This window comes from Pteropus medius, unplaced genomic scaffold (genome assembly GCF_902729225.1).
Source record: "Pteropus medius unplaced genomic scaffold, Ma_sr-lr_union100, whole genome shotgun sequence".
Classification (NCBI taxonomy): domain Eukaryota; kingdom Metazoa; phylum Chordata; class Mammalia; order Chiroptera; family Pteropodidae; genus Pteropus; species Pteropus medius.
Window position 1 is genome coordinate 68,689 of NW_024346062.1, and position 23,655 is coordinate 92,343.

The 23,655-nt window shown below is 39.3% G+C and overlaps 1 protein-coding gene and 1 non-coding gene across 5 annotated transcripts; both read right to left on the reverse strand.

Annotated features, from left to right (window-relative positions):
- Positions 1-1,976: 1,976 nt before the first annotated feature.
- ZBED3 (zinc finger BED-type containing 3) lies at positions 1,977-20,466 on the reverse strand. 4 transcript variants are annotated; one of them, XM_039874885.1, is made up of 4 exons: positions 20,157-20,244; positions 13,575-13,709; positions 5,586-6,276; positions 1,977-5,486 (listed from the first exon to the last, which is right to left on the reverse strand). In XM_039874885.1, the coding sequence occupies exons 3-4, from the start codon at positions 6,260-6,262 to the stop codon at positions 5,327-5,329; spliced, it is 837 nt and encodes a 278-aa protein (XP_039730819.1). In that variant the 5' UTR covers positions 6,263-6,276; positions 13,575-13,709; positions 20,157-20,244; the 3' UTR covers positions 1,977-5,326. The 4 variants fall into 4 exon arrangements, with proteins under 4 accessions (XP_039730819.1, XP_039730818.1, XP_039730820.1 ...); XM_039874884.1 differs by lacking the exon at positions 20,157-20,244 and adding an exon at positions 20,313-20,466 and having other exon boundaries at positions 2,171-5,486; XM_039874886.1 differs by lacking the exons at positions 13,575-13,709; positions 20,157-20,244 and adding an exon at positions 20,313-20,419 and having other exon boundaries at positions 2,171-5,486.
- LOC120612698 (small nucleolar RNA SNORA47) lies at positions 15,434-15,571 on the reverse strand. Its single transcript, XR_005655517.1, has one exon. It is a non-coding gene; the product is annotated as a small nucleolar RNA SNORA47 (small nucleolar RNA).
- Positions 20,467-23,655: the final 3,189 nt, after the last annotated feature.

Sequence of the window (23,655 nt, forward strand, 5' to 3'; positions counted from 1 at the left end):
AAAAACAGATTTTCTCATCGAGCCTCAAGAAAGGAATGCAGCCCTGTTAACACTTCAAGATATATTTCCTGACCTGCCAAACTGTAAGATAAAAATTTATGGTGTTTTAAGCCACTAAATTTGTGGTAATTTGTTACAGTAGCAATCGTGAACTAATACAGAGGCCAATATCGCTTCCATTGGGGAAGTTGGCAGGCTGACCCCCAGCACCAGAGCTCATGGGTAGAAAGTAGTCAACATCAACTCAAGTGTCAGCAGGCATTCAGGCCAGGATATAGAGGTCCAAGCTCTGGTGAAGAGATGGGTCTGAAGAAGGGCCTGGTAGTAAGCACAACTGTTAGGCCCCAGATATGGCCAGGATCCATGGATTGAGCTCTAGGCTTCAATCTGCTACTTACTAGCTGTGTGGTCCTCAGCATGTCATTTCACCTTATTGATGTGTGGGGCCTCATTTGAAAAACATGGACATTTATACCTGCTCTGTCTGCAGGGTGTTAAGAGCACAAAAAGTATATAGTAAAGGAGAACATGCTGATTACTGCTGCACACATGTTCAGTTCTAGGTAGTAAATCTGATAGCGTTAGTACCTCAGTACTGTAGAAGATACTTGATATATTATTATTTTTTATAATAAGCATACCTATGTGATTTTCAACATTTTCTTCTAAATCTGCAGTTAACCAGAAAATACAATTAGAGCAACTGATTCACTGAAAGGTCGACCGATGTTTTGCTGTATTTTATGTAATCACAACATATTAGAGTCAAAGGAGGACCTTCATGATCACCTCATCCATTTTCCAGACAAAGAAGCAGATTCAGGTTATAGGAAGATAAGAAGTTCAGACCTTTAGAAATAGAATTCCTTAATGAGTTCATGTCAGCAAAAGAAAACAAAAGCCCAGTGTTTCCGAATCCCTTTTTAAACATTAAAGACATGGACAGCTATTTAAAGTAGACACTTAGCCCAAAACAAGCCAAACCCTTCTCTCTTTTGGCCTTTGGCCTCCAAGGATGACAGCTTAGGTGCCTAAAGGGCCTTAGCTGTTTCAAGCTCAGTCATTGCCCTGCTTTACCCACATCCCCTTTTCCCTGCCAAATCTCAACCTCCAGAGGTGACTGATCACTTTACATCATGGCAGGAATTCAGGGCAGTCTGCATCCCAGTACCAGCCATCCCACCTTGCTAATGCAGTGCATGCATTGCTCTCATAGGCAGCACCTGGTTGGTGCTAATGGCAAGTCCCGGCACAAATCAGGGAAGCCCTGCTGATGCCGGTGAGGTGTGTCACTCATCCATCAGTAGTGCCAACACTTTGAGGGCAGACTGCCACAGCCAGTGAGGATGAAACAATCCCTGGAACATACCTGTGCACTCTAATCCCACTGCTTAGCTGATGTGTAGATGCCAGCTCTGCTAATTGGTCCTGATAGCCCTTTGGCTTTGCCAGCAGAGCACTCAAGACCAAGGAGGTGGAATATCAGTTGAGGAGGATAGTCATGTGAGCTGCCATAGCCGCTCTCTCCTGACAAGCCACTCTGGGACCCGTTTTCTCCTTTGTCCAATGATGGAGTTGGGCTGCACAGGGCTACATTTCTTCCAGGCTTTTCTGGAATTGGGGATTATATCAGTTCTTGTGTTGCTTGTTTTTTTATTTTAAAGAAGCTGAATACTGGTGGTGAGGAGTTTTCATTTGCAAAATGTAAGTAATTTTTTATTATAAAAGTAATTCATGCTTGGTAAAAAAAAATTACAACAGTGCAATAGAGTATAAAGCGGAAAGCACACTCTCTTCCCTTAACTCCCAAAACCAGCACTCATTCATCAGTCAGGTTAACTGTTCTCCTCAGCTCTGAACAGGCTATTTGGGCTCCCATTAGCCATCTTTCATGAGAGAATGGTTACGATTCTAAAAGTAAATCTTTGCTTATTTTAATGGTCCTAACAATTGGTGAAATAGAGTAACATTTTTTAAAGATTTTTTCCTTCTAAAAAGTGCAAATTCAGATCTTATAGCCTGACTTATAAATACACATGAAGTTAAATGTCAGTATGTAATAGAAATAACATACTATTATTAGAGTAATGTAAAAATTGCAAAAGACAGAAGAATAAAATACATTAAAATATTGCTTGCACTTTTACCAAGGTGTCAGGACTGTGGGGAGTTTTTTTTTTTCTGCTGTTCTTCACAGATTGGGGCATTGCATTTTTGTTACTTGTGTAATGAAAAAAATAGTTTAAAAAAACATTCTTGATAATGACATGCTGGAGTAGTTGATTGGATTCAAACCAAACAGTTTAATAACTGACACTAAATCCTTTGATTAAACAGCTTTAAGATTATTTTAGGCTTTTCATTTTTCTGTTATGAATTCTATTCAGAATTAAAGATAAATGAGTATATTAATAATTATGAGAAAACCAACTTGTTAAAGTCTTAAACACATTGAGTGGGTTTGATGCCTCAAATACTTACTAAGCAGCTGTTATATGCAAGGCATTGTGGGAGTAGAAAGATGAGTGAACTGCATCCCTAACCCCAAGGGCTCAGGGTCTGGCAAGAGGGATAAAAACCCATTTAGCCATATGCTAGATAGCCTGTTCTAAGAGTTGTGAGATGCAAAATGCTATGAGTCCAGAGAAGTAAGGAATCATCTCTAAATGAGGAACCAAAGAAAGCTTCATGTAGGCAGTCAAATTTGGATTTGGTCTTAGAAAAATGAGTGGATTTTTCATATTTAGATTGAAAAGACTTTAAGTAGAGGGAAGGTGAACAGAGGCATAGAGGCTCCAAGACCAGGGCATGTGAGGAAGAACAGTCCAATAGGCTGGAGAACACAGCATATGTCAGGAAGGGGACACCTAAGACTGGTGCCAGGTTTGGGGGACTTGGATGTCAGGCCACAAAGTCAAAGCCTGTAGATGATAGATGATCTTGGGGGACTTTTGAGCAGAAGAAGTGATATAAACAAACTTGGCTTAGGAAGATCCTTTTGGCTAAGTTGAGTGTCCAGTATGAACAGTGGGAGCAGACAGTGATGGGAAGATGAACTCCACCCAGATGAATGATAAATGGGGCCTGAGTTTGACAGGTGGCATCTGAAGGAAGACAGTTGTGATATTTTGTAAAAATAGTAGATCAGAGGCCTAGAACTCAGTGAGACTGAAGTTTAAGTCTCACTCTGCCTCTTAGTAGTTGTGTGACTCTGAAGACATTACTTATCTTCCCTGAGCCTGTCTCTTCCTCTACAAAATGGGCATAAGAGCACTTATTTAATGGATTTGCTGCCTAGTAAGCAGTTATTCTTGTAAAGCATTTACCACGGTCCTAGCACATGGTGAATGCTTATTGTACGTTAATGTCACTGATGGTTTTACTTGGAATTGGTGTTAGGAAGGAAACAGGTGTCAGCCAGGTGACTGAGTAACAAGGAAGACCGTACAGCAGCTAGGAGGCTGGAATCTGGAAGTAGAGACTGAATTTGTATCTCAACTCTACTATTTACCAGCTATGATCTTGTATAAGCTACTTAACTCCTATGTCAGTTTCCTTATCTGTAAAATGGGCATAGTATTAAGACCTCCCTGTAGAGCTGCTATGAGAATAAAGTGAGATAATACATGTAAAGTGTGTATGTATTTGATACACTTTAAGAGCCCAGTAAAGGTGAAGGGTGGGGATGTGGACTTGAATATATTTGCCCCTTCCATCAGTAATGGCAAGATAAGCAAGCAGAGGTAGAAACATCCAGCAGGAGATTGGACATAAAGGACAGACCCTGGGGGGAAGGCAAGAGAATACTCAAGGCTAGAAGTATTCAATAGTTGCTGGCACAGATGTGATTATTGCAGCTCTACAGGTAGATAAGCTAAGAACTAAGGCAGAAATTGGCCTAAGGAATCCAGATAGAAGACATTCTATAAGACAGATGGCTGAGACTCTTCATAGGGAAAAAAAAGTAAGGGCGGCTGTTCCAGGCTAAAGGGTTATAATCAAAAGTAATATATTTACTTTGATTGGATCTTGTTTTTAAAGATAAAAAGACATTCTTGGGACAACTGGGGAATTTTGATTAAGAACTTGATGTTAGAGATTAGGAAATTGTTTATAGTCAGGTATGATAATTGCACTGTAATCATGTAGAACAATGTCTTAATTCTTAGACATATGCTGTAATACTTAGGGATGAAATGTCATGTATGTATGGGATGGCAGGAAGAAAAAGTAAATATGGCAAAATGTTAATTGTTCAGTCTAGGTGGATGGTATGTAAGTATTCATTGTACTAGCCTTTCAACTTTTTCTGGATGCTTGAAAGTTCTCAATATATAAAAAAATGAAAAAAAAAAAGACCTGAAAAAAGATCATTTGGGAACTAGTCTACATCAGGAAAAGGAATTCTTTGGAGGAAAAGCAAGTTCTACCTACTAGAGGAGAAATTTCAAGAAGGCAGAGATTAAGCAAAATGAAGGCTGAAAATAAATCATTATATTCGGCCTCTGGGAAATAGTGGCGGCTTCTTAAAATTCCAATGTAGCACGGAAAGCTGACCATGGAGTAAAGGAGTAAAGAATGGGGAGGAAGTATAGACGGTAAGGACTACTTGCCCCTCTTGGATGGTGGTTGAGACATCCAGGCTGTAGGAGTCTTTTAGTGTAAGTGAGTGGGCATTTCTGAAGAAGAGGAAGTCTGAGTAAAGGGAGGGAATAAGACAGAGGAAAGGAGGAATCCAGTGCAGGTGGAAAAGGAATGGATGGAAAACATGAGGAGGTTGTTTCAGATGAGAAGGATGCCTTCTTTGACCCAGAAGTGAGGACTGTGGAGACAAGTGGAGAAGGAAGCAATGAAGGATGAGGTCATGTGTTGTTGGTAAGGAGGCAGGCGTGAGGCAGAAAGTGGGGATTGACTGCAGCTTCCACTGAGTCTGAAAGGGGAAAGACTGCCGAGGTGAGATAGGGTGCATTTGATATTGTGTGCAAGCTGGGGAGCAGAGTAAACAGAGGGGTTCTCGGAGTTGTCCTGCTGAGGCACCAGAGATGATGAGGGCAAAGAGCAGTTGTGGAAACTAGCCCCTCTTTCAGAACTTAGTGCTGAGCAAAGTCTGCTCATCAATGATTTATTCATTAGGAAATGAGTAAAACTCTTTTGGGGGGGAGGGGCGTAAATTATCATCATTTCCATGGGCCCTCCACCATGGAATGCCCCGGTTGGTATACAGGCATATGGTATGGTAGTTTTTGGTGTGTAGGGAATCTTTGTCCTTTCAGAGTTTCCAGGTACATGGCTCTGGGTCATCTAGGTCAAGAGGCTGCTGAAGCTTTCATTTCCAAAGGCAGTCGGAGGAAAACCGCCCCCTGCATGGGGCGCTCCCAGGCACCCCAGGTAACGGCAGAGTGGAAGTGATTTTGGGTTCTGCTCTGGCTTCCGAAGTGCTTTTCAAAGTCCCACATTGAAGATTCTGGTTCAGCAGAAGGCAGGGCCTGAGTTTCAGCAAGAAGGTGAGGTTGAAGGTGAGCTCAAGACACTGGTCCGCGGAACACACGCAGTAGAAATGGAATACACTTGAAGCCAAAACTTACAGGAGAACTTTCGTGATAATGTAGCCATCCCTATCCTCCTCAGGCTCCTCTTTAAGCGGAGTCTGCAGCGGGACAGCAGCCAACGCGCCCTCACGGCGGGTCACTTCCCGCAGCCGCGCCTGCAGCAGCTCTCTCTCGGCCTGCAGCTCCCGCCGCACCTGGGCCGCGGCGCGCTCCTCCTCCCGCAGGGCCCTGCGCCTCCGCTCCAGAGCGCGCTCGCCCTGCTCCACGGCCGCCTCCCGCCGAGCCAGCTCGCGCTCGCGCAGGCTTCCGCGCACAGCCAGCGCGCCCATCTGCTCCAGCAGGCGTGCCCAGTCGCCCTCGGCGGCCTCCGCAGGGCCAGGGCCGGGGGCCGGCGGCGGCGAGCGCGGGGTGGCGGTCTTCTCCAGTTCCCGCCGATGCGCACTCTTCAGGTGCCTCCACAGCGCCGGGGTGCCCGCGTGGAAGCCCGGGCCCCGGCTCACCTGCTCCCCACACAGCCGACAGGTCGCCCAGTGACCCGACGCCTGTCCCGGGCGCGCGGAGGCCAGGTGAAAGTACCCCCAAACCTCGGAGTATGGCGCCCCCAGGCGCCCGGGAGGCGCCGGCGCCAAGCCCAGGTACAAACCGCCCTGCGCCTCAGCATCGTCAGGCCCATGGGTCTCTTCCATGGTCTCCGCCACCTCGTCGCTCCTCATCCTCTCTGCAGCGTCTGCATACCAAGGGGGAAAGGTAAGAACAACAAAATTTTATATACATAGATATACACACACTCTCAAACACACAACTTCTATGACTATAGCCTGTGAAGAAACCATGCCTCTCTTTTATTACAGGTAAAAATCCTATGGTCAGTTTGGGTAGATACATGGGTTTCTTTTTTAGTATTATTAACTGTTGATTCCTCAGGAAAAAAAAAAAATGTTAAAAATGTCTAACCCTCTTTTCTTAACTAGGAATTCTCTTACAAATTAAATGAGTCCTCAGCTAACAAATGGGAAGCCAGTCTTAAATGGAAAGAGCTACTTAAGTTCTGTATGTATATATTAACTTTTAAAATTAGTTTTCCTTTTTCAATTACAGTTAACATACAATATTATATTAGTTTCAGGTGTACAACATAGTGATTAGACATGTATGTAACTTTGGAAGTGATCACCCCAATAAGTCCGGTACTGACCTGACACCATAGTTATTACATTATTGATTATACATCACTGTGACTATTTTTATAACTGGCAATTTGTACTTATTAATCCCTTCAATGTTCTCACTCATTCCCCCAACCCCTTTCCCATCTGGCAGCCATCAATTTGTTCTCTGTATCTACGACTTTGTTTGTTCGTTTGTTTTTCAGATTTCACATATAAGTGAAATCATATGTAATCTGTATTTGTCTGACTTACTTCACTTAACCATAATACCATCTAGGTCCATCCACGATGTCATGAATGGCAAGATTTCATTCTTTTTCATGGCTGAGTAATATTCCATTGTGTTATGTACCACCTCTTCATTATCTATTCATCCATCGATGGACACTTAGGTTGCTTCCATACCTTGGCTATTGTAAACAATGCTGCAATGAACATAGCAGGTGCATAAATCCTTTCAAATTAGTGTTTTCGATTTCTTTGGATAACTACCCGGAAGTGGAATTGCTGTCATATGATAATTCTATTTTTAATTTTTTGAGGAATCTTCATACTGTTTTCCATAGTGGCTGCACCAATTTATGATCCCACCAACAGTGCACAAGTGTTCCCTCAACACTTGTTTGTTAATTTACTGATGAAAGCCATTCTGACAGGTGTGAAGTGATATCTCATTGTGGTTTTAATTTGCATTTTTCTGGTGATTAGTGATGTTCAGCATCTTTTCATATGCCTATTTGCCATATGTAAGTCCTCTTTGGAGAAATGTCTATTCAGGTCCCCTTCCCATTTTTATATTGGATTGTTTTGGTGTTAAGTTGTATGAGTTCCTGATATGTTTCGGATATTAACCCCTTATCGGATATATCTGGTGAATATCTTCTCCCATACAGTAGGTTGTCTTATTGTTTTGTTGATGGTTTCCTTTGCTGTGCAAAATCTTTTTAGTTTGATGTAGTCCCACTTGTTTTTCTTTTGTTTCCTTTGCGCGAGGAGACACATCCAAGAAAATACTACTAAGAGCAATGTCAAACACTTTACTGCCTATGTTTTTTCCTAGGAGTTTTATGGTTTCAGATCTTACATTTAGGTCTTTAATCCATTTTGAGTTTATTCTTGTATATGGTCTAAGAAAGTGATCCAGTTTCATTCTTTTGCATGTATCTGTCGAGTTTTCCCAATACCATTTATTAAAGAGACTGTCTTGACCCCATTGTATATTCTTTCCTTCTTTGTCATAGATGAATTGATCATACAGGTGTGGGTTTATTTCTGGGCTCTGTATTCTGTTCCATTGATCTATGTGTCTGTTTTTATGCCAGTACCATGATGCTTTGATTATTATAGCCTTAGTATAGTTTGATATCAAGTTGCATGATACCTCCAACTTTGTTCTTCAAGACTGCTTTGGTTATTTAGGGTCTTCTGTGATTACATGTACATTTTAGGATTATTTGTTCTAGTTCTGTGAAAAATGCCACTGGTATTTTGATAGGGATAGCACTGAATCTGTAGATTGCTTTGGGTAGTATGAACATTTTAACAGAGTTAATTCTTCTTATCCATGAGCACCATATATTCTGTCATTTATTTGTATCTTCTTAAATTTCTTTCTTCAACGTTTTATAGTTTTCCTAGTATAGGTCTTTTACCTCCTTGGTTAAACTTATCCCTAGGTATTTTATTCTTTTTGATGCAATTGTAAATAGAATTGTTTCCTTAATTGCTCTTTCTGATAGTTTGTTATTAGTATATAAAAATGCAACCAACTTATGAATATTAATTTTGTATCCTGCTACTTTACTGAATTCATTTATTAGTCCAAATAGTTTTTTGTTGGAATCTTTAGGGTTCTCTATATAGTATCATGCCATCTGCAAATGAGAGCTTTATTTCTTCCTTTCCAATTCGGATGCCTTTAATTAATTAATTAATTAATTAATTTATTTATTTATTTTTGTCCAATTGCTGTGGCTAGGATTTCCACTACTTTGCTGACTTAAAGTGGTGAAAGTAGACATTCTTTTCTTGTTCCTGACCTTAAAAAAAAAGCTGTCAACTTTTCACCATTGAGTATATTAGCCATGGCTTTGTCATATATGGTTTTTATTATGTCGAGGTATGTTCTCTCTGTCCCCACTTTGCTGAAAGTTTTTATCATAAATGGATTTTGGATTTTGTCGAATGCTTTTCAGCATCTGTGATATTATCATTTGATTTTTATCCTTCATTTTGTGTATGTGGTATATCATGCTAATTAATTTGCAGATATTGAACCAACCTTGCATATCAGCAGTAAATCCCTCTTGATCATGATATATGACTTTTGAATGTATTGCTGAATTCAGTTTGCTAATATTTTTGAGAATTTTTGTATCTATGTTCTTCAGAGATATTGGCCTATAATCTTTTTTAATAGTGTCTTTGTCTAGTTTTGGTATGAGGGTAATGCTGGCCTCCTAAAATGATTTTGGGAGACTTCCTTCCTCTTCAAGCTTTTGAAATAGTTTGAGGCTAGTATTACTTTTTCTTTGAGTCTTTGGTAAAATTCACCCGTTAAACCATATGGTCAAGGGCTTTTGTTTGCTGAGAGTTTTTTGATTACTGATTGAATTTTATTATTAGTTACCAGTTTATTCAGCTTTTCTGTTTCTTCCTGATTCAGCCATGGAAGATTCTGTGTTTCTAGGAATTTATCCATTTCTTCCAGGTTGTCCAATTTGTCAGCATAATTGTTTGTAGTATTTCCTTACAATCCTTTGTATTTCTGTTGTGTCAGTTGTCACTTCACTTTCATTTCTGATTTTATTTATTTGAGACCTCTTTTTCTTGAGGAGTCCAGCTATATGTTTATCAATTTTATTCTCTTTTCAAAAAACCAGCTCTTGGTTTCATTGATCTTTTCTGTTGTTTTTTGGACTCTATTTCATTTATTTCCACGCTGATCTTTATTATTTCCTTCCTTTAATTCACTTTGGGCTTTGTTTGTTCTTTTTCTAGTTCCTTTAGGTATAAAGTTAGATTGAGATTTTTCTTGTTTCTTAGGGTAGGCCTCTTTTCCTGTAAATTTCTCTCTTAGAACTGTTTTTATTTTGTCTCATACATTGTGATCAGAGACGATGCCTGATAGGATTTCAGTCTTCTTCAATTTATTGAGACTTGTTTGTGGCCTAACATATGGTCTAACCTCAAAAAATGTTTCATGTGCACTTGAAAAGAATGTATCATTTAAGACCACTGTTTCTTTGTTGATTTTCGGCCTGGATGACCTATCCATTGATGGCAATGGGGGTGTTGAAGCCCCCTACTATTACTGTATTGCTGTCGATCTCTCCCTTTATGTCTATCAATATTTGCTTTATATATTTAGGTGCTCCTATATTGGGTGCGTAGATGTTTATGAGAGTTATATCCTCTTGTTGGACCAATTCCCTTTATCATTATGAAATACCCTTCTTTGTCTCTTGTTATAGCCCTTGTTTACATGTGTATTTTGTCTAAGTATTGTTACCCCAGCTTTTTTTTTTTATTTACATTTGCATGAAATAATTTTCCATCCTTTTCATCCTATGTGAGTTTTTCAATCTGAAGTGGGTCTCTTGTAGGCAGCTTATGTACAGGTCTTGTTTGTTTTACCCTTTTAGCCACCCTATGTCTTTGGATTTGGATTATTTAGTCCATTTACATTTAAAGTAAAATTGATAGGTATGTTGTTATTGCTATTTAAAAAATTGTTTTCTGATTGTTTTGTAGTTCTCTTTTCTTTCTTATTCTCTTGTATGTTGATGACTTTATATAGTGTTGTGTTTGGATTCCTTTCTCTTTATTTCTTGTATAGTTTTTGTAGATTTTTGGTTTGTGGTTGCTATTTGCTTATCACATATACCAAGCTATGTTTATCACAGTCTATTTCAAGTTGATGGTTGCTTAAGTTAGAACACATTCTAAAATCACTACAATTTTTACTCACCCCCTTCACAAGTGTTTGCTTTTGTCAGTGAGAATATTTTTCTTTTTTATATTTTCATATTCATATTTTTGATTCTCTTTTCTACTTAAAGTCCTTTTAACATTTCTTGTAATACTGGTTTAGTGGTGATGAACTCCTTCTGCTTTTTCTTGTCTGGGAGTCTCCTTATCTCACTTTCAATTTGATATGGTAGCCTTGCCAGGTAGACTAATCTTGGTTTTAGGTCTCTGCTTTTCATCACTTTAAATATTTTGTGCCAGTTCCTCTGGCCTGCAAAGTTTCTGTTGAGAAATCAGCTGATAGCTTATGGGTGCTCCCTTTTAGGTAACTAACTGCTTATTTCTTGCTACGATTAAGATTCTTCGTCTTTAACCACTGGCATTTTAATTATGATGTGTCTTAGTGTGAGCCTCTTTGGTTCATCTCTGCACTTTCTGGACTTTTATGTCTATTTCCTTTGCCAGGTTAGGGGAGTATTCAGTCATTATTTCTTCAAATAGGTTTTCAACCCCTTGCTCTCTCTCTTCTTTTTCTGGTATCCATATGATGCAAATGTTAGTACACTTGATGTCCCAGAGGTCCCTTAAACTATGTCCATTTAAAAAAAAAATTTTTTTTTTGTTTTGTTTTTGTTTTGCTGTTCTGATTGGGTGTTTTCTGCTACCTTGTCTTCCAGATTGCTGATTTGATCTTCTGCTTCAACTAATCTGATGTTAATCCCCCCCTAATGTATTATTTCATTTCAGTTATTATTTCCTTAATTTCTGACTGGTTCTTCTTTTGGTTTCATTTTCTTTGTTGAAGTTCTCACTGAGTTCATCTATTCTTCCCCTAACTTCATTGGGCATCTTTACAACCAGTGTTTTGAACTCTGTGCCTGGTAGATTGCTTGTCTCCATTCTGTTTAGTTCTTTTTCTGGAGTTTTGTCCTATTCTTTCATTTGAGACATGTTTGTCTCCTTATTTTAGCTGCCTCTCTGTGTTTGCTTCTGTGTGTTAAATAGATCTGCTACATCTCTCAGTCTTGGCAGAGTGGCCTTAAATAGTAGGTGTCCTGGGGGGATCAGTATTGCAGTCTCCCTGGTCACCTAAGCCGGTGCACCAGGGTGTCCCTTGTGTGGGTTGTATGTATCCTCTTGTAGTTGAGCCTTGATTGCTGCTGGCACATCAGTCAGTGGGACTGACGCTCAGGTTGACTGGCTGTGAGGGCTGGCCATGACTACAGCAGATGAGCTCTTGTGCGGAGGACGGACCCCACAGAGGAGTCATTTTAACAGGGTTCTGATGCCAGTTAGTTCCTCTCTCTGGGTGTGTTGTTTATAGAATTGGATGGGTGGTGCTCTGGTGTAGTCTGAAGCTGACCACCAGGTGCATTGGTTCTGGAGCCTCCTGGGAGGGGCTCTGCTGCCATTTGTACCAGGCTTAGGGCTGCCTGGTGGGGGCTACAAAGTGATTTGCAGTTGGCTGTTGCTTCTGCTGGGCTTAGATGTGCTTGGGAGAGTCTATGCTGCGAACAGAGGCTGGCTGCCACTAGTGTCAGGGTCGGGACTCTTTAGTGGGCACCAGGATGTGAGCTGAGGCCAGCCACCACTTGTGGCAGGCTTGTGGCTGCTTAGTTGATGCTATGTTCCAAGCCAACACTGGCTGCAGCTTATGTCAGGCTTGGGGCCACCCGATGGGAGTTACAATGCAAGTTGAGACCCGTTGCAGTTTGTGTTGGGCTTGGGGCTGCTTAGGAAGAGTTACATGGCACGTTGTGGCCAACTGCTTCTTGTTTGGGGTTTGTAGATCTTTGAGAGATTTTAGGAAAGTCAGCAGCATGAGCCAAGGCAGGTTGCTCATGTAGAAAAGCTGCTGAAGGTGGCTTGGGCCAGGCATGTGAGCTGGGTGGGATGGTATCTCAGGGAATCACTAGGGCAAGGCAAACAGTGTTAATGGAGAGCACAGATTTGGTGCCCACTTGCACATGCGTGCTGGGTGGGAGGAGTGTTCAATAAAGGAACAATAGCGCCTGCCAGCACTTCTATCCTGGAGAGAGCTGCCCCGACCCCTTCACCTCCAGCCTTCACACTGACGCCAATCAATTTAATTTCTTTCTGTATGTCCCTGGCACTTTTTGAGCTGCTGCCCACATGCTGGAACCCAGGGCAAGTGAGTTTGTGAGTGAATGAATCTTTGCACATGCTTTTCAGAAAGATGTCTGGGTCTTCAGGTGCTTCAGGCTGGGGACCACTCACTCCTCAGGGGGGAACTCTATAGCTGAAATATTCTTCCCAATTCTTAATAACCACACCGTGGGTGTGGGATCTGCCTGTTCCATGTCTCTGCACCTCCTGCCAGTCTTGTTGTGGCTTCTTCTTTATATCCTTAGTGATAAGACTTGTTCAGCTAGTCTTTAGCTGGTTCTCAATGATGATTGTTCCATAGTTTAGTTGTAATTTTGATGTAGCTGTGGGAAGAGGCCAGCACAGTGTTTACCTGCTCTACCATCTTGACCAGAAGTCTGCTGTATATATTAGTTTTATCTAGGCTCCTCTTTAATCCTACGAAAAAGTTACTGTCTTTTCTCTTCAGAATAAGAGCAAAGCTCCCTTTCATATTCTCTCAGTGTTGCAGAGTAAATTTTAGAGACAAACAAAATAAAGCTTTAGAAATGAAAAGTTCATTTCTTAAACTTTAGGGATGAAAGTGCCAGTAGTGAACAGCCTTTTAAAAAGGTTTCAATGAGGGTACTTTTTTCAAGATGAAAGTATCTTTGTTTTCAATTTAAAATTTAAAAAACAGTGTGCTTATGAGGAAATTTACAGTACTAAAAGTAATAAAAATGTTTTATTTTTTAAATTTGCACATTTAGGAAATATAAAAAGCAGCTCTCTAAACTTTTACCTTTAAATTAGCTGGTGGGCTATGTCCTGAGGGCTCTGGAGTCCCTGTCATTGCCTCAGCATTTCCAGCCAACCCAAGTTCTCAGATAGAAACACTGCAGCATGATCCCTAAGTTCTGAATAATCATCAGCAGTGCTAGGAATAAATTTAGAGGACAGTTAGCTGAGTAAAAGAAATTTAATTAAATAGCCTTAAAGATAGATATTAGAAATACTTGTTAATACTATGTCCTTCTGGTGTTCATTTTTCAGAACCTCCATAGGTGCTTGAGTCATAAAACAAGTAGATTTAGTTTTCTATATTGCGCATCCCAACTAAATGGCTCCCTCTGTGTACTTGCAAGAAACATGCCTTGGTCAATGCTTTTAATTAAGAAATAAAAATAAAAAACTATAGCTTCTTGCTTTCTCCAACAAAATGTCTGTATTAAAGGGATCCAGACACAATACAGGGACTATCATTGCAAAATCTTTCTTATTAAGAAAATATTTTACTACTGCAATAATCTGTTAAACAAGGAGGGATAGAAAAGGTGCTTATTTAAGAAATAACTTCACAAAAGACCAAATGTGTGATTCTAGACAAATTTGCTTTGAAAGTTTAAAAATAATAAGAGAACACGTGACAGACTCCTGGAGCTCATCTGAGAACTTATTTTAGGCAAAGTATCAAATGGGAGAATAATGCACAGTGAGAGAGTCAGTGCTCACTCATACTGTCAGGTTGTGAACCAGCAACAGTGAGCCATGATAAAGTTCCAGGATCTCTCTTGTTAAATGCAACTAGGAATGACTGAAGACAAAGATGAGAACAGGAAAAATAAGTTGTTATAACAACAGAATTTACTGTAAGATTTTAATTCAGTGGCTAATGGTCTTGTTAAAGAATAATTACCATTTTCTAAACCCCATTATTCTTTTTTCCATCAAGCAAGTCCACTCAGGATCAGGCATAACATTTAATATATCTTCCACATTTTGAAAAAAGATAACAAATTTATAAGAATCAGCAAGATAAACAAGTACTAGGCCTCTCCTAACACAAGAAATAGCCATTTACATATCTTCTGATGCAATAGGTATTGATTTGAATATCGTTACTCATGATGACCAATAGTATAAAAGCTCTTTAGAAGTTAAAGGCTAGATTTTCTCAATAGATTTATTAAATTCTAAAGTCCCCAAAACAGGGATGAGGGAGGAGGGGAGCAATAGACCATCTCCAAGGATAATTTTTTTAGTAAACATTATGATTAGTAAAAAGAACTAGATTTTAGTCTTAATTTTTTAGTGTTAATTAATCTTTACCTTAAATTTTTTTCTATACTTTTTTCATTTTTTGTTTTACAATTCCATTTCCTTTTACATTTGAATCTTTTCTTTCCAGCTTATATTTTACTAAAATTTAAATAAAATATAAATAAAAATTTTATTACTGGGCATACACAAAAGTTGACAGAATAATATAATGAATCTCTATATTTATTTTATATATCAAAAGAGATTTAAAGATTTTCTATACTATCAGACTGTTGCTTTGCATTCTGAAGCATTGAGCTGAGGGTTGAAAATTGCATGTAACCTGCAGACTCTTACCTGTGCCAAAGCCTGAGAGTACTCATTACCGATAAGCCCCTAAAGAAGCCAGAGGTAACCAATTGCTGTCATGCCTTACCTCCCTGCAAGATGTCTCTGGGTTTCTTTAAACTCTAGGATACTCAAAGTGGTGCCACAGACATGAATCCTATCTAATATTAGAGTTAAAGTGAAAGCAAGGGTGAGAAGCACTGATTTTGATGTCTTAATCCTTTAGATTTAATGGAATGCCTCATCAGAGCCAGAGACAAGCAGCACCTACCACAAATGTCAGCCAGCACAGCGCTGCCCCTTTGAGGGTGGCAGATGGACATCCTCTGCCTTGGTAGGCCTTTGCTCTTGGAGGTCTTAACCAGTGGAAGGCAGCATGGTACAGAACTGCCTCACCTTCTCAGACCTCCGCACACAGCTACATTCTGGTTTAATACAATCTTCTGTTCAGGCTCAATATCTAAAGAGTGACCAGCAGTCTGTGGCTGCAGGTCATAACGGCCTTCCTAGCTCTGCTAAACAACCTCTGAGTTCATTTCAACTACTGCTGTAGTGCAGAGGGAGAGAAGCCTCCCAGTCAACCATCTTGGCTTGGGAGAGAAGCCTTCCAATCTTTGGCCACAACCCTAATACAGAGAACTCTTAAAAACTTACGAAAGAAACAAATAACCCCATAAAAAATGGGAAAAAAATATGAGTAGGCAAATGACATAAGCGCCAAGTCAAATGGCCAGGACACTTGTGGAAAGATGCACATTACTTATATTCCGGGAAGTGCTATTAAAGTAACAATAAGGTCTCATTTTAGATCCATCACAGTAACAAAAATGAAGAGGTCTGTCAGCCAAAGCTAGAAGGGAGGCAGAGAAAAGGGTGTCCTTATGAATTACTCGTGGAGATCTGAAGTCTTTTAGAAAAGCAATGTGGCAATTTCTACTAATTAATAATAGATATAATTAGGGATTCCACTTCTGGGATCCTATTCTATAGAACTAAAAGTACTAATATGTGAAGTCATATGTATTAGGATATTATTAGTACAGTATTATTTAGAATGGCAAAAAACTGGAAATGAGGGGATGACTATCAGTAGGAGAATGGCTGGGTAAATAACGTATGGTCACACCAGGGAATATTATGCAGCCACTAAAAAGGATGGATTGGAGCTGTGGCAGATAACTGTTCCGGAGGGATTTCCGGAGGAACCGTTCACTTTCTTTGGAGAAAAGCAAGTTGCTGGAGGAACTGTTCACTTTCCGGAGGGATTTCCGGAAGAACTGTTCACTTTCTTTGGAGAAAAGCAAGTTGCAGAAAAGTGTGTATGATCTCATTATTAAATAATATACAGATCTGTATAGGATATAGGATATGTATATGTACAGAAAAATAAGGAGACACATTATGGGTTGAGGGAGTGGCAGTTGATGTGAAAAGAGGGAGAAGGAGAAGAGATAAACTTAAAAAGAAAAGAAAAAAGGTACTAAGAAAGCATGCATGTGATCATGTGTATACATTTAGTAGAGTATGTATATGGCAGTACCTATACATAAATAAAATATAATTTTATAAAACAATCCTCAGGAATATGAGCTCAGGCAGGGGGCTAAGCAGCCTTAACTGTGGTGGCTGGAGGGGACAGTCCTGTGAGGCATAGTGCACTGCCATCTGGCCCTGGAGAGAACTCAGTTTTGGGTGGTTTGCTGTGCCCTGCTGGAGCTGAAGGAGGTTCTATATCTCCAAGAGGTGGAGGATGCCACGAGAGAGCAGCCCATCTCACTCATCTCCCTGTCACAGAGCAGACACTCAGGGGATGCTGCATTAAATGCAAAGAATCCAAATCTACTTTTCTTAGACCCATCTCACCCAAGTTGCCGTATCTCCATGTGTCAAGGGAAATGCTAAGATTATCTGCCTCTAAACTGATGGCTGAAATCAGATAATGCATATGGTCACACTGTTGGACTACCCAGTGCTATATAAATTTAAGGCATAAACAAAAAGAAGCTACTAATATTTACTGCTCGAACATGCCCACGTTAAGATCTTAGTAGCTAAAAAGCAGTGTTATTTTTCTCTTTGACATTTTATTATTCAGTACAGTAAGTAGGTAGTTTAAGTTGGAAGAATTCTCTTGGAGATTTTTGAATACAAAAAGCAAATAAAAAAGAATCACAGATCTACCTCATCTCTCCAACCAAATTTATTTTCATGTCCTAAACTGACCTGATTGACGTGAAATAGGTTGCTTATCACTCAGGTAGGAGATGACAGGAAGATCTGGTTAGCTGGAGCCCTGCGATATGCATTTCTTCCTTACCAAGTACCCAACAAAAATGCACATCCATTAACTGGATGGTTAGTTAACAAGAAGAAAATGAAAAATAAGAGCTCCCTGAATTTTTCCTTAGACAATTTTTAAACTACCAGAAAGGTACCAATGAATGTGATTACTTTGTTTATATCCATTCACTCCATCTACACTTTCAGTCAGATGCTTATTATGCACCCGTTCAGGGTCAGCGCATGCTTGCTCCCTGTCCCCAAGGTGCCAAGAGGAGAACCACATAGTTCTTGCCCTCTGGACCAAGCTCACTGTCTGGTGGTGAGATGCTTCCAGCAATAATTCTGATACCCCTGGTAAAGGTTCACTCATGAGAATGAATTCCATCACACAGTGTTCACGCTGGGTGGGGAGAGGTGGGTTTGGGGACCCTAACACTAACGTTCATGCAGACACTGCTGCTTCAGCATCCCTTCCCTTCTCCACCCTCCTCAGGGTACAAAATTCACAAAAATACATTACCACTAATGCTGACTCATAAAGTTCCAATTCTTTAGTCATTTAACTAAGCGTCCAAGCTCATATTTTAAAGTAAAATTTCTTGAAACTAAATAAAACCATTGCTAGCAAGAAATTATTTTAATAGTAGAAAGTTTTGAGTCTAACTTCAGGGGGGAAAAAGCTGGGAAAAAAGGTAGATTTTATTTATTCCTTGGAAAGGGAGAGTGTAGTATTGTTGATACCACACCTCTGAACTCTCCTGTGAGTTTCATTAAGTATCCATTATTGAGAAGGAATGATAAGTCAAAGCCTGTGGAAGATAATACATTCACATTAATTACCTCTGCATTTGACTTTCTATTTGAAGTTCTCTGAAGAAGTTCTATTCTTCTAATAACCTATCAGATTAAAACCCAGATTTATCAGTGTGATTTCCCTGAATATTAATATAAGGGAAGAGATCAAGACCTGGATGAATAATTTGTTTAAAATGAGTACACACACAATATATGACCATAACATTGATAATCATCCTACAAACCACCCATAAAAGTTAATTTTATTATTTTATACTTATGCTTGTACACATACAAAATATTAGGCAGGCTAAAGGCCAAAGAACTAGGCAATGTTCTCAAAAGGAAATAACAAATGAATTACAAGCTCTATTGTCCTTCCATAGTCAAAGGAAATCTCTTCAGTTGGATTAATCTTCCAGAGTTATAAACAATTATGTGTAGGTTGAATCTGGATTTTCGGTAAGAAATTCACACTGATGTGAATTCTACACAGACTTGTGTGGAAACACTAAAAACATTTTCATTTATTTTATCTACCATTAACTAAAATCAAAGTAGCACATAATAAAACAAATAATTAACCTTGACAACTGACATCTCACAGAAAACACAGTTCATTCATCTTACCTGTCCATCTTGTTGAAATATTAGTTTGCTGCCACGTATTAATCTATTTATAATCCAGACAATTAGAAAAATTATCCTGGAATCACCAGGCTGAAGGCCTAAATGAAACTAAAAAGCAAGTAAAAATGCCTCTAAACCATAAAGTGTGGATACTTGGGTCAGGGAATAAAGGGTCAAGTTTGAAAATATTTAAAAAAAGGTTAAACAAGAACTGTAAAAAATCTACTGGACCCACAGCTATTTATCTGGTGAATCAAAGATGTTCTTTAAATGTAAGCCAAACTCATAGATACCTCTGCCATTAGCTGACAATCTCAGAAGTATTTTCTCTATTAATGAATTTTTAAAAATAAAAATTATAAAGTGTTCTGCCCTAAAGGGGACCTTTATTTCAGACCTGCATTACTTTATTTAATATGTATGTTCCTAAAAATAAGTGTGTCGATTCATTTTATCTTGTAAAATTTATAATTTAATATGAATTAGATTTTAAGCTGCATTCAAAGGCCTTTGTAACAAAAAGATTTTTAAATTGAGAATTAACCTGGTTTTGGCTCTTGTCCTTTTTACACATTGTTGAATACTTTTTACTGTGGGTTGCTTCAAGCTATTTTTGGCCCAAAAGGGTGTACAAATAACACATTAATGAAAAGTGCAGAAAATAATTACCCTAATTATGTCAATTTATTAACCTATTTCTACAACAGATTCTCTTAAACACCCTATCTTTGTAAGTCTGGGCTAATTAAAAGTTTGGATGGTGGCAGGTACTTATTTTTTTCTTTCAAGGTAGGAGAGATGTTTGCTTGGTAAACTTGGGCATTTGGTTAATGTAAGTAATTACAGCAAATTGATTCTGTATACTCAGAAAGGATCAGAAATTTCTTTTGTTTGAGCACCATGGAGGTAGGAATTCTTGTTTGAGCATCTGGCTTGCATTGGGTATCTCTTCCCCCAAGTGAGAAACATTAAGAAAAATCTCAATTAGAGAGGGGGCACCAAACCACTTGCACTGTTAAAAGTCTGACTGCAATAAGGCAAATCTAATAAAGGAAGTAGATGATTTTCGATATTCTCGAATAACTTTTTTGAGGGGAGACTGTAGAGAAGGAGCAAAAATGAGGTGCTGAAAGAAATTAAACGGTGCCTTTATGCAGAATCTGGTGCCAAATGCATCATTTACAATAAGGACAATCTGACTACAGCAAAGGAAGGGCGCGACCTGCACCCGGCGCATAAGCAAGCCTGTAATAACACAGGGCTGCGGTGTTTGCCAGTCGCGGCTCACCTGTGGTCCCTGAGGCCCAGGACTGGTTGCCCAGGGCTGGTCCCCAGCTTGCTTCGCCATCACCAACCCCCTTGCACCGCAACCTCCCCCAACCCCCACAACTGGGCCTCTGGAGCCCCAGCTTCGCGCTGAGCGAGCCTCGAGGCCCACACTCACTCCATCATTCCCGAAGCGCGGCAGGAAGCGGGCTGGGAGTGTGGGCTCGCCGATCCCTTCCAGGATCCTCGCAGACATTTTGTCCTGTAAGGAAATCTCCGCTCGTCCCCCTTAAAGAAACAGCGCTCAATTCCCGCATCTGGGGGTGAAAGGGTGGACGGTAACATGTGACCTGTAGTTGAAAGGACTGGGGAGTGACTCCTAAACCATCTAGGTCCACAAGTGACAGACTTGGGTTTGCCAGGGTTTAGAAATGATACAGTAGTTTAATGATTAAAAAAAATTTTTTTTGTTTTTGTTTTATGCCTTTCCATTAACCTTCCAAGACCTGGAGTTCTGTTTTGAGTCTCAGAAGACAGCTTTCATCCTTTCAGGTTTTAGGTGTGTGGTGGCACAAGTTATTAGAAGAAATTCCCCAACCAAGCTCTGGACAGATAAAGGTAGGGCTCATTGGTGTTCACTAAAACTTAACACTTGTGTATCAGGCAGCTTTTGATAGATTATGCAGAGGTAAAACCCCTGGCAACTAAGCGATTTATAGTAACAAGGATTTCATTTCTCAAGCAAATTACATCTGCTGCTGGCAGCTTTGGCTCTACTCCACCAATTTCCTTTATTCCAAACTCCAGGTTGAAAAGTCTTTTTGGAGGACAAGCTCTCGGTGTGCAGGAATCAACTTTGAGGGAAGAGGAGTCCTGATTTGTGTAGTCTTTGCTATTTCCATGATGTCAGTACTCCCACCATGGCTGATTTCAAGCTACTGACAGTTGAACAAGTGGCTTGCCAAGTTTCTGGAAACATAATAATCAGCTCTTACGCACTGCTGGCCCATACTGCTCTTAAAACAGTTCACATTCTTCCAACCTCAATTCTGCTTACACTCTATTGGCCAGAGTAAGTCACATGACAAAGCCTGCTGTCAGTGGGGCCAGAAGATATGTTCTTCTCAGAAGGAAGCCTTGTAAATCATATGGTAATAGGCAGAGATTGTATAATCTTCTTAAAAGGAGGACAGGGAATAACTGGCTACAATAATATAATCCACTTTACATGCTTTGGTTCAGGTAATTTTTTTTAACCTTATCCTATCTAGAAACTAGAGTTTCAAAGTCCATTAATGGAATTTCTCCTTACCATTCCAAGAATGGTTTCAGAAAAAGAAACTAGTCGAGTGTCTTCAATGGATAATTTTTTAATGTGAAGGTTAACTATTAGGTTAATATTTTCCTTCTCATCCAAAAGAACATTTACAGCCGTGGACATTTGATTAAAAGAAATATAACTAGTATAAACGAATCAGGGTAAAGCCATCTCTTATTTATGGTTTGATTCATAAACACATGTTTAAAGTTTATTGTATCTGGCATTCTTTTAACAAGAGACTTTTTACTTTGAGTATCTTAAAAATCTCTTTGGCTTTAAACTGATCATGTAATGAGATACATACTATTTTCAGTAGTTCATAAAACAGTTTTCAGTAAGTTCTGGTTATGGGCAAAGCACTATCCTAAACCTGAATAAAAGTCTAGAGAGTCAAGAGATCATTCTTGCCCTCAAGAAGATTACATTTCAGTAAGACAATAAGACAAATGCAACTCCAAGAAGAAAGTGAAAAATGATGCAAGAGGAAACATTGAAGTGTCACACTAAATTGAGAACAGCTACATCTTCTTGAAAGTGGCAGTATTTAACCAAGATCTAAACAAGAGTAGGATTTTGATTCCTGGAATTATATGTTTATTATCCTAACAGGATATGTTTTGGATTTATTTTTAAAGTCCAGAAGAAAGGAGCCTGTTTTCTCTGTTTGTCAATGCTTAAACTTTCTTATAATCTGAAATCCCTTTCTTGTAGTTTTAGATGAAATTTTAAATCAAATTACAAAATACATCTCAAATATTTAATAACTCTTTTTTCTTTGTTCCACATTCTCTGTTCAAGTTTCAGCAAGAAAAGCACTCTTCAGTTCTTATTTTGGTAGTGGCAGTTTCCCTAACTTTCATCATGCACTTAACCATAAATAAATAACATTTAATTTTCACAAGACCTCATTTCTATCCCTGTCCTAGAAGCTGGCAAAGCATGAAGACCTGTATTTTATTGGTAATGCAGAATATTTACTCTCCAGATTCTTGCCAGAGATTATAGCCTTGAAATCTACTGTCTAATCCTTACCAAAATTCAATCTGAGTGAACTATTTATGGAGATTACCTCAAAGACGTGAAATTACAGAGCCGTGTACTTGGACCACACTCTTTTGGTACATCCTATATGTGCTTTTGGTCTGAAGTCTTCTTGTGATATTTTTGTCTGGTTTTGGTGTCAGAGTAATACTGGCCTCATAAAATGAGTTGAGAAGTATTCCTTCTTCTTTTGGGAAGAGTTTGTGAAGAATTGATATTAATTCTTCCTTAAATGTTTGGTAGAGTTCAACAGTGAAGCTACCTAGGCCTTCTTGAGTCAGTGTTGGTAGTTTGTATCTTTCTAGGAATTTGTCCATTTCATTCAAGTTATCGAATGTGTTTATATACAATTGTGCATAATATTCCCTTATAACTTTTTTATTTCTGGAAGGTTAGTAGTAATGTCTCCTCTTTTATTTCTGGTTTCTAGATGTGCTTTTGATGAACTATCCCTTGGGGATCATGTCATCTACCTTCAGTGAGGCACCAGCTATTTATATTATTTATAAATAGCTGTATAAAATTTATTATCTGAATTAGTATCATGATGTCATTCACTTGTCCACTGATACCTACAGTGATTTTTCTGACCCAGAGAAGACCATTCTCTGATCTCTCAGGTGATAAAAAGCTCTGCATTCCCTGAACAAAGGGGACTTTTTAATCCTGTGGGCACAGTGGAGCACGTAACGTCCTTAGCTGCTAGGAAGGGCAAGAGTCAAATATGGGATGCCTGCTCTCTAAGTTTCCTAGGGCTGCTGCGACAAAGTACCACAAACTAAGTGGCTTAAATCAACAGACATTTATTCTCTCCTAGTTTGAAAGGTTAGAAGTCCAAAATCAAGGTGCCAGCATGACCATGCTCCCTCTGAAACCTGTAAGGGAAAATCCTTCCTTACCTCTTCCTAGCTTCTCATGGTGGCCAGCAGTTCTCGGCTTGCAGTTATATTACTCCAATCTCTGCCTCTGTTGTCACATAGCATTCTCCTTGTGTGTTGGTGTCTTTCCTTCTTCTTATAAAAATACCAGTCATATTAGATTAAGCCCTACCCTGCTGACCTTATCTTATCTTGATGACAGCTGCCAAAACCCTATTTCCAAATAATATCACATTCACAGATACCTCGGGTTAGGACTTTAATATCTTTTTTTTGAGGGG